At 49.2% G+C, this 10,949-nt stretch overlaps 1 protein-coding gene across 7 annotated transcripts in view; it reads right to left on the minus strand.

Moving 5' to 3' along the window:
- Positions 1–1,275: 1,275 nt before the first annotated feature.
- Positions 1,276–10,949, minus strand: part of Msra (methionine sulfoxide reductase A) — a 367,510-nt gene continuing 357,836 nt past the window's right edge. For 6 of the 7 annotated variants that reach the window (XM_008828101.3, XM_008828100.3, XM_008828104.3 and 3 more), the window contains one exon: positions 1,276–2,039. In XM_008828101.3, the coding sequence (XP_008826323.1) occupies positions 1,875–2,039 (165 nt within the window). In that variant the 3' untranslated portion in view covers positions 1,276–1,874. The remainder of the gene's footprint in view (positions 2,040–10,949) is intronic. The other variant, XM_008828102.3, reaches the window with a different exon arrangement.

The raw sequence follows: 10,949 nt of genomic DNA on the forward strand, positions 1-10,949 counted from the left end.
TGGAAATTAGAAAATGCCATTGAGGGAGATTAAATAAATCTGCTTAGTTATTGTGCTTGTGGGTGGACAGCATTCAATTCTGTTTTCATAGGTTTTATTTTCAATTTTTTTTGAGACAGGATCTTCCTCTAGCCCCAACTGGCCTGGAACGCACTATGTAGATCAGGCTGGCCTCAATCTCACAGAGATCCACCTGCTTCTGCCTCCTGAGTGCTGGCTTAGGTTTTATTAATTAGGTATAATAAAGTCAACAGCCTTAGAGATGGCTGCCATTAAAAATGACAGCTTGTTAGCTGGCCTTAGTGGCACACACCTTTAATCCCAGTGCTCTGGAGGCAGAGGCAGGAGAATCTCTGTGAGATTGAGACCACCCCAATCTAGTGAGTCCCAGCCTGCCAGGGCTACATATTGAGATCCTATCTAAAAAAAACCAAACACAACACAAAAAAAACATGACAACTTATTGCTTGTGGGTTCTAGAGGGGCCATGACCACCTGGAGACACGACCTGTCCTGAGGCAGAGGGCAAAGGGAGAACAAGAGCCTTTATTGCGGTTTCTATAGGAAGAAACAAGCCAGTCAGGACAAGCAGGCAGGACAAGGGATTGGCTGGGAGATAATTCTGCTCCAAGTTTACCACCTCACAGGGACTTTCCTGACCTCCCTATCTGAGGTTCTAGAGGGGCCTTGACCACCTGGAGACATGACCTGTCCTGAGGCAGAGGGAAAAGGGAGAACAAGAGCCTTTATTGCGGTTTCTATAGGAAGAAACAAGCCAGTCAGGACAAGCAGGCAGGACAAGGGATTGGCTGGTAGATAATTCTGCTCCAAGTTTACCACCTCACAGGGACTTTCCTGACCTCCCTATCTGAGCCTACACACAGTTCCAGAACCTTTCTCTTCCTGCTGATTGTCCAGTCATGCACCAAAGACCTAAAGTCAGTTTCCCCATTCATTTGTTTAAATGGTTATGGTTTCCAGCCCCAATCCCTTGTCTTGAATAGAAGATTCTGTGGGTCCAGGACTAAAAGTGTCTGTTCTATATACAACTTTCCTTGGCGTGACATGTGACAGACAATTGGAAAATCATTATTATTATTAAAGTCTCAGAGAGCCAGAAGTGTGCACACTTCCCCCAAATTTTAATCATAATATATCCCATTTGAGGGAAAGTGATCACAAGGCTTTTTGCCTCCTGAGCTCTTAAATTTGTTTTGCAGCACTTGCAAATACCCTTCTGAAAAAAGGTCAAGATACAATACACCAGGCACTTAGTATTATTGAACTGCAGATTTTTTATTAGAATAAGCTTTCTCATAAATGGAAGCATGGAGTTAGAATTCATTAAGTTAACTCACATCTTCTCTCTGCACAAAGAGGATGCAGTAGGGAGAGAGACCCCTTACATATGTCTAGGGCAGCAGCGCAAAGCATTTCAGTGACTGATTCATCGAGGCTGTCAACACTGGCAAATGATAAGGCATGGGCGGGCAGGAGGGCAGGTGAGGTGTATCAGCACAGATCAAGGAGTTGCAGTATCCCTGTGCCCTGGCCAGTCGTCTCCTAGCCTTAAGACATTTCATATCCCTCCAGAGCCCAAGCAGGGAGACACAGGGCATTCATTATCTGCATTTAGACCCAAAACGATCTAGAAAACTTCATGCTTTATTCCCACCCTAACTGATCAGAAGACAAATTACAGTTAATCAACTTGCTGTTGCACTTCCTGTAAATTAAACTCCAATGCAAACCACATTTTATAAATGCCCTTGTGGTATGAGCATTTCAGAAAGCCACATGGATCACAGAAGCATCGCCCCATTTGGTGACAGTGGTTTTGCTGGAACCTCCAGGGCCCACTACATGGGGAGAAATTATTTTTTAACACTTATTGGACAGGAGACTCCGGTGCCCCCAAGGCCACAGTAGCCGTCTGGGTTCTTGCTCAGGTACTGCTGGTGGTAGTCTTCCGCATAGTAGAATGTCTGTCCCTCCCGGATGTCAGTGGTGATGGAGCCAAAGCCATGTTTTGAAAGAACCTGTGGAGAGAGAGGGAGGGACTTTAGGATGCAGTGCTGGACACAGGACTTAGGTCGTATGCTAGCTCTACCCTTCCCTGGTGGATACTTCTAGGTGGGTACTTACTAGAACTGCCTTTGTGGCCTAGGACTCAAAACCAAGTGTGAGTAAGCTTTCCAAAAGTTGTTTTTTCTTTTATTACATTTATGTATTTCTGCATGTGTGCGTGCTATGCTGCATGTGTGGAGGTCAGAGGGCAACTTGTGGGAGTTGGCTTTCTCTTTCTACCGTGTGGGGTCTGGTGATCAAACTTGGGTTATCAGGAGTGGCAGCAAGTGCCTCTACTCACCGGGCCATCTCGCTGGTCCATGAGTCATAGTTTTTGAATGTGTAATCTATGATCTATGTCCCTTAGCTACCCAGGTAGATAACAGGAGCACTGCTTTGGAAGGTAGCCCCAGACCTCCTCCAGGGAAATAACAGGTACATGTAGCTCCCTGGGTGCCCATGAGGAAAGAGGACCAGGAAGGGACAGATCAGAAGGTACAGTCTGACGGGGGCTGTGTCCCCAGCTCAGGGACTGGCCCTGTCCACTCCTAGGCTGCAGAGAGGGTTCTGCTCTGTGGTTCTAGGGACACTGTTCAGATGCATAGGAGTCTGTGCTCAGAGCTTCAGGCCAGGAGCCTGGGGAACCAGGTCAGGGGAGGACATGGCCTGCAGACCTGTGTCAACCCATCAGGGCCCTCCATGACCCAGTTTAATTCTTGGTGGCATCTGCTGCCTGGGCAGGAAACACGTCAACACAAGTTGGGGGCGGGGAGAAGAAGAGCTATTTGGGGCAGGAGACAGATTAGGAAACAGACATCGCTCCCTGTGGATGGCAACCCTGTCTTTTTCCCTTTTGGATTTCAGCTCTGTCCCGATTCTTTCTTGTTGCTGTTTGCCCTGGAGTATTGGCGCACAAGGCAACAGGAACTCAGCCTCAGGGCCGACCCCAGAGTACCGAACCTGACTTTTCATGGGGATGCTGACCAGGCTGCTGTTGGTTCACCTGAGATGAACCCTTAGATCTACCAGGTGGCAGATCCAGTTGGATCCAGTTGAATCCTGTCTCCATTTTCAGCATTATTCACTCACGGTTTGAGGCTTCTGAGAACTTTCCCCTCTTCCCTGAACTCTGCTTAGTCCTCTGTCCTTTAGGGCAGAATCATCACCCTAAAGCCAAACCAAGTAGGCTACAATGGTGAGGCCGAGTCCTTGCTAAGGCCAGCTGTTGGACTCACCACAGAGACAGCCAGTTTTCTAGTAGGGGTGAGAGGAACCATTCTAAACCAGTTTAGACTTTATATACATATAAACTATCAAGTATTGAGGGTTTACCATATGCCATACTCTGTGCATAGATTTCACATGTTAATTTGACAGCAGCCACTGGAAGGAAATCCTGTTACCATCAGTCATATTAAAAGTGCATGTGAGGTCATGTGCCTCTATCCTTGACATCCTTGGGTGGCCCAAGACTGCAGAGGTGGAACACATGGAGACCACACTGCCCAAGTTCGACTGCTACCATGTGCCCACTTTCTGTCCCACTAACGGGAAGAAAGCCTGTGAAATCTGGTGACTGTACACAAGGAAAGGATGTGGTTTGCAAGGTGTAGTCACAAGGATGGGGTACAGGTGCCCACAGAGTGCTCAACTGGGACCTAGCAAGCGCCTCCCGGCCACTTCTTAGGGTCACCCACTCCTGGGTTGCAGGCAATGGAAGCTTCCTGGCAATGAACTCTGTGGTTCCTGAAACTCCCTAGCACCCTAAAATTTCAAGAGTTCTCCCTTCCTTCCTTCCTTCCTTCCTTCCTTCCTTTCAGAAGAGGGTCTTTTTTAAAAAAAAATTTATTAATTATTTTTAAAAATTTTATGTATATGCGTATACTACCTGCATGAATGTAAGTGTACCCATGTTGTGCATTGCCCAAGGAAGTTAGAAGAGGGCATTGAATTCCCTGGAACTGGAGTTACGGACAGTTGTTAGCTACCATGTAAGTGATGGGATTCAAACACGGGCCCTCTGTGAGAGTAGTCAGTGCTCTTAACTACCGAACCACCTCTCCAGCCCCAAGAGTCTTTAATAAGACATTTATTGCAATTAATTGGGGCTTTATAGATCCTTTTGTTTTTCAAAGGTTTTTTTCTTTTATATTGAATTTTTGTGATTTTCATACAATATAATCTGATGCCATTTAGTTCCTTGCTCTACCCACACCTTCCCTTATTGCCCCCTATGCAACTGAATGTACTGTTACACACACACACACACACCACACAGCCACAGACACACATACACACAAACACAGACACACATACACAGACACACACACACAGCCACACAGACACACAGCCACACAGATACAGGCACACACACAGACACACGCACAGCCACACACACAGCCACATACACACACACAGCCACACACACACACACAGACACACACACAAACACACACATACACACTTACACACACACAGTCAGACACACACACCCACACATACATACACAGCCACACACAGCCACACACACACACAGACACACACACACAAAGAGGCCTATAGAGTCTAATCGGTGTCCCCAAATGTCCTTAAGTATGGGTCCATCCAGTGGAGCCTGGTTAACCTACCAAAAGTCCCAGAGACTGTCTCTGCACTCCCAGCAGCCATCTGGTAACAGTTTCCTTGGGTGAGTTGGAGCTTCTTACTCACTTCCTAATGTCCACGCTGTTTTTTAATTCTTCTGGTTTGTGCTTGCATGGGACTTGGGCAAGCTGATACCATTGCTGTGAGTTCATATCAGCTGCCTGGGAAACTGTTTCCTTGTGGTCACTCACCACCTCTGGCTCTTACAATCGTTCTGGCCCCTCTTCTGCCGTGATCCCTGAGCCTTGGGAGGCAGAAGTATGATACAGGTGTCCTGTGCAGGGATAAGCACTCAAAGTGCTGTGTTCAACCTTTGTTCTAACTGCCCATTTAATGAATCTGTGAACATGGAATTCCCTCTGTAAATTCCATCCTTGAAATACCTGGAGGCTTTTCTGTTTCCATGATGGAACCAGCTATCTCAGTATTTGGTACCAGAATTCTCAGAAAAAAAGAACCATCAGGAGGACGCACAGATGGTACGGCTGGATTAGTGAGGGGTGACCATATTTCGAGGGGAATGGCCAGTGTCGTGAGTGTGTAACACATACCCTTAAACTATCCCCGGCATCTGCATGTGCAGCTGTGCCTGTGGAGAGCTGGCTCCAGGACACGGGAGAGAAGGATAGAATTTTCCAGTAAGAATGAGCAGCCTCGGATGTGTGCGCTGCTTCAGGTCGCAAAGAGCTTGTTGAGAAGAAAAGGCCAAATTCAGGGCTTGACATCCATGGCTCAGGGTGTTCACCCTTCCAGGGGGCTCTTACTTAGAAAACCCCACAGTGGTCAAAGTGTGGGGGAATCCTCTGCTCCCTCCCTAGTCTCCTTCATTCCTAGGGTCACAGCCCAGGGACTCCAAAGCTGGACTGGAGGAAGGGCCCTCCCTGTGTCCTGCTGCTGCTTCACAAGCTACCCTTCCCATCCAAGGTACACCAGATGGGTGATGCTCCGGGAAGGCCGCTGGACTCGGGCTCAGGCAGTACCAGCTTCGGCCACAAGATGGCAGGAACTTCACTCATAAAATCTTCAGGAACCACCAGGAAACTGGTAGGAGGCAGATTGCAGGCCACCTCTGGTCCCTGGACCCCGCCCACCCACCCCAGGGTCCTTCAGACCCTACCAGCCGCCTCTTGGCACTGGAATGGTGGCTCAGACCTGCCAGGCGGGAGGCTCCTGTGATAGACAAACTCCTGTGCTGGACTCCTAGGCAGCCCCAGGCCTGATTTACCAGTCTGCAGCCTTTCCTTGGACACAGACCTCTGCCAGGACCAGCTCAATAGGAGGAGGGTGCCATTTGGCCAAACCTCCTCCATCTCCATCTCCTATTCTCACGGACTCCAAAGCAGTATCTTGAGATTTTTGTATGCATTTCTCTGTCTCTGTCTCTCTCTGTCACTGTCTTTCTCTCTCTCTCTCTCTCTCTCTCTCTCTCTCTCTCTCTCATGTCTCTCTCTCTGTCTCTCTCTGTCTCTCTCTCTCTCTCTCTCTCTCTCTCTCTCTCTCTCTCTCTCTCTCTCTCTCTCTCTCTCTCTCCTTTTCTGGTTTGTTTATTTGTTTTCAAGGAGAAGAATCTAAAATAACCCATGTTGGGATGACGCCTGGCTCGGGAAACTTCTAGAAGGTCACCTGATGGAAGTAACCTGCCCTGCTTTGTCACAGCCCTTCCTGTTCCCTTTGCTGAGGTGGCCCAGGAAGCCTCCCGAGCATTCCTTCTCTTGGGTTTTCACTGGAAGCCCTTTCCATCTGTCCAGTGAGCATGGCAGCAGACACATTGCTTTGATGAGGATGCAAGGGGAGGCATGGGAAGTCCTCAGCCCTGTCAGGCCCTCACCCTGGGGGAAAAGCAGCCCACCCACCTTATCCTCCTGAAGAAACCCTGCCCACTGGCCCCCTCCTCATACTCCCCACTTCCACATCTGAGCAGATCTCTATGGAGCAGGCAAAGAGGTGACCTCCCCAGGCTGAGGTGGAGCCCCTTCTCCAGGCCTCATCCACTTCAGGCCCTGGTAGATGACCTCAACCCTGGCCACCACTATGAGCACTGCAGATACAAGTTAGTGACCAGCAGGGCACAGTGAGCCCATCTGACCTTTAAGACCTGCCTGGGGGAAGCCTTTCCTTTAATACGATCAACAAATAAATGTGGTCATTTTGCTTATGGCAGCCATTCTCATAAGCTTGTCTTTAGTGTCACCAGCATTCTCCAAGTAACCAATGTACTTGGCTCATGGCTTGGAAACTACTGGCTCTTCCACCCCTGGGAGACCAGGTTGGAGACCCCTCAGCTCAGGCCACCTGGTGCAGTAGCAGGCCCAGCTAGAAATGTGAGCAATCCCAAAGGCCAGACTCGACCCCAGAGGCTGGCCTTGATCCCAAATTCGCAGGCATATCTGATCACTGACGAGCAACCAGATGACCTCATTTTGGTCAGTCTGAATGCACTTGCTATAAGGAAAGCTGCCAGGCAGGAGAGGGAAACTGCAGTTCACACCCCCTCAGCCTCCTGTTTTGAATTCCTCAGAAGTTTGGTCCAAACAAACCCCATCTCTCCCCATCAAAAGAATTTCAGCTTAAGTATTGGGTTTTTATGTCATTATTTCTAAATATATATGTGTGTTCAATTAGGTGCTCACTTAAAAAAATCTTAATGTTATGAAATCATTTTGCTAGAACAGAAGTTCAATTTATGATCCTGTATCTGTAGGAACTTGGGTTTGACTTCTAGGAGGTCAATCTGAAACCTCAGTTAGATAGAGGCAGTTTCCAGCAGAACAGGTGGGAGGGCAGGGAGTGATTCCCCAGGGTACCCTCTAGTGGCATCAGGGAGCTTGTACCAGGCACAAAACCTAGTTGGTTCCCACCTTCCTTCCTTACTTTACTCTCTTCCAGATCCAGTTCTAATGAACTTCATGTTATGATGTAGCCCTTGCACACACTTATGGACATGCAAGCACCCACACATATGTGCCCCATGCAGGCTTAAGCTTAGCAAACTGATGCGTAAGTATTAATCCCCAGGAGGCTTCTGGTGTTTAGAGTACCATACCTCAGAAGGAAGGGGTTGGGGAGACGGCTTGGTGGGTAAAGGGCTTTCCATGCAAGCATGAGGATCCAAATTCACATCTTCAGAATCCACATAAAACTTGGGCAGGCATGGTAGCTACCAGTGATCTCAGCACTAGGGAACAGAGACAGGAATCTCGGGGCAAGTTGGCCAGTTAGACTAGCCAATCAGTGAGCTCTGGTTTCGACTGAGAGACCCTGCTTCAATGAATAAAGTGGAGCACAATTGAGACGACACCCCGCATCAACTTTGGGTCTGCACACACATGTGCAAATGCACATATGGGTACACCCATGGAAGCACACACACAAGGAAACATGTCTAGAGAAGGCTATGAAATAGGTGAATGTCTTTTCAACAAAACCACTAGGAAGAAGAAGAAAACCAGCCATGTATTCCCAGCTGAGCAGAGGGTCCTGTGAATCTGTCATTCAGCATGGCATAGAGCAGGAAGGCCGACTGGTTAGAGAGTAGGCTTGCCTGACGTGGCTCAGCCACGGGACAGGTGACTGGTTTGTCTTCCAGAGCTTGGAGTACCCCAGAAGGATGGAGCTGGGCCTGTGTCAATACAATGCCACAGCACAGGCAAAGAGGACAGATCCCTGTGATCACAGGCTCCTTCTACCAGTGTGACAATGACAGCAGAGCACACAGTGACAGCCAAGCACTGACACTCCTGCGGGGCCTGGTCAGAGCACACTGACCCTTCTCTGTCTTGCAAACCCACAGGAGAGAAAACGGAAAAAGGAGGCCATACAATCACATCTAATTCTGTCCACGGAAGAGACAGGGGCCCCGTGATGGTCCGTCCTTAGAGGGCCTGACTTCTTAGGAGGTCCAGCAGTCATGTGCAGCAGCCTTCCACAGCTCTGTCACACAGTTAAATGGCTTTCATGAGCTGTTCCTTTGTGTATCCTGTACCCTTGGGGCGAGTCTTAGTGTCTTCTGACCCCTTGGCTTGCACAACAAAGTGGCAGAGCTAATGGCTGAGCTCTGTCTCTGCACAGAAGGGGAGGGAGGGAAAATGTCAGCTGTCCACTTAGCCAGTGAGGATCTGACGCATACAGCATGTATTCAAACCCATGTCTGGGCCTCCTCCAGACCCACGAAATGGAAACTTGCATTTTAAAATGATCTCCAGGGACCTGGGGAGATGGCTCAGTTGGTAAAGTAACTGTCACAGAGGCAGGAGGACCTGAGTCCAATCCCCAGAACCTACTTTTATAACTAGCACTAGGAAGATGGAGATAAGCAGATCCCTGGGGCTCACTGGCCAGCCTAGCCTACTTAAAAGCAAGGTAGATGGTGTCTAAGGAATGGCACCCAAGGTCCTCTGCTCTCCCATATATATGCACATACCGACATGTGCGCCCACATTTATACCCCCCATACACATATACACACAGACAAATGAGCTGTGGGGGCCCATGTGGCTGCTATAATCTGCTCAGCCCTAGAGGGGGAGTGTATTGTAGATTACAGCAGTGGACCCCCCAAAGCCCTCATCCTCCCTCCTAAACTGCCTACATGACTTGTTTTGACCAATGAGTTGTGAGCCAAAGGAACTGGTTTCCAGGCAGAATCTATGAAGCCAGCTAGAGCCTCTTTCCTTGCTTTGCCACAGTGACCAGCAACATTCCCATTCAGGTTAGAGCCACATGATGGGGCCTGGGTGAGGGTGATGGCATTCAGGGAGCAGTTCTCCCAAACAGGATATTGTATCTCTTATTTTCCCTTGTTGGGGAATGTCACTGCAAGCCCTGGGAAGACAGATGTGGCCCAGCTGTAACTTCTCTGTAAATAATATTTTACCTCTCCAACTCCACTTTGCTAGTGGCAGTAATGATTATGGGGCATGCGCTACAGGCACGGACTGTGCTAGACAGCAGGACATACCACAAATGGGCAAGGCGACCCCAGGCTGGTGGGCTCTCAGTAGAGCTGCCTGTAACTACAGAGCCTCACGTAACTGTCACCAATACTGTGTGAGGTGTAGGGTGCAGGACCGAGGAAGAGAAAGTCCTCTGGGTCCCTAACTTTGTGGTTTAGGAAGGAGTCAGACCATATGATAAAGGTAGACTAGCCTGGCCTGAGATTGCTGTGTGTTAGCTGAAGTATGACAAAATGGGAGTGCGGGTCTGGGAAACTCCTGAGATGGGTCTATGCTTCTGCCCAGGATGGCTCATTCAGTGCCCACTGAGGCCCCACTTGGTCTCCTGTGGGGTGAAGAGGACCCTGTGGATCAGGAAGTCAGACTCCTGTGACCATAGACATCCACTATGGGGCAGAGGGAATGTTCGAGATGTTGAAGGTGCAAAGAGCATCCTTTGGGGGTTGTGGGGGAGGGAGGGTCATCCAGCTGGGAGAATGTACCTTAGGAGGAGGATATTGAACTTGGGCTTTTTCTGGACTGCCTTGAGGACATGAATACCTGTCTGAGCAGGGGGAAAACACTGTGATCAAAAGCAGGTAATTTAGGTATTTGAGGTGTTCTGGAAGGTCTGGGAAAAGAGGTGGGCAAGCCCTGGGCTGTCAAGGATAAACTAGAAAAGGGATAGGCCAGGAGCCCCAGCAGACAAGACTTGGGGTCTAGAGAGCAGGAGATTGTGGCAGCAGTGGCGAGCTTTGGTCTACATCTGACAGCCCATGTGAATACTCATCTCTGCCCTGAGTTCTCCCAGTGTCCTAGAACCACAGCAACATGAAGGGGCATGCTACGAGAGCAAAGGGCCACCTGAACCCAGGCAAAGGTGGCTGGTGCCTCTGGGGATCTCCTGCTTATTGCATCAAGGCCTGTAGGTGACCGAGTCAAAGTGGGGACCCAGAGGAAGGAGGCTGCCCTCCCATGTTCCCAGTGCGATATCTCCCCACACCTCCCAAATCCAAGCCTTCCTGGGGGCAGGAGGGACTGGGTTCTTTCTCCACTGCCCTGGCACTGGCCCTGCAAAGGAGGGCTGGCCTGTGGCCCCAACTATGTGGTTGAGGACTGCAGGGTTCTCTGGACTTGATCTTGCTGTTGACATGTGGGGGTTGTCACAAGGAATTCGAATGACTTTCCCCTTGAATGAAATTTAATTTTCACAATTGTGGGAGAAATGTCTCTCTCTCTCTCTCTCTCTCTCTCTCTCTCTCTCTCTCTCTCTCTCTTTTCTTCTTCCCTTTCTCCTTCTTCCCCCAT

The sequence above is a fragment of the Nannospalax galili genome, unplaced genomic scaffold, assembly GCF_000622305.1.
Source record: "Nannospalax galili isolate Female #2095 unplaced genomic scaffold, S.galili_v1.0 scaffold612, whole genome shotgun sequence".
NCBI classification, from domain to species: domain Eukaryota; kingdom Metazoa; phylum Chordata; class Mammalia; order Rodentia; family Spalacidae; genus Nannospalax; species Nannospalax galili.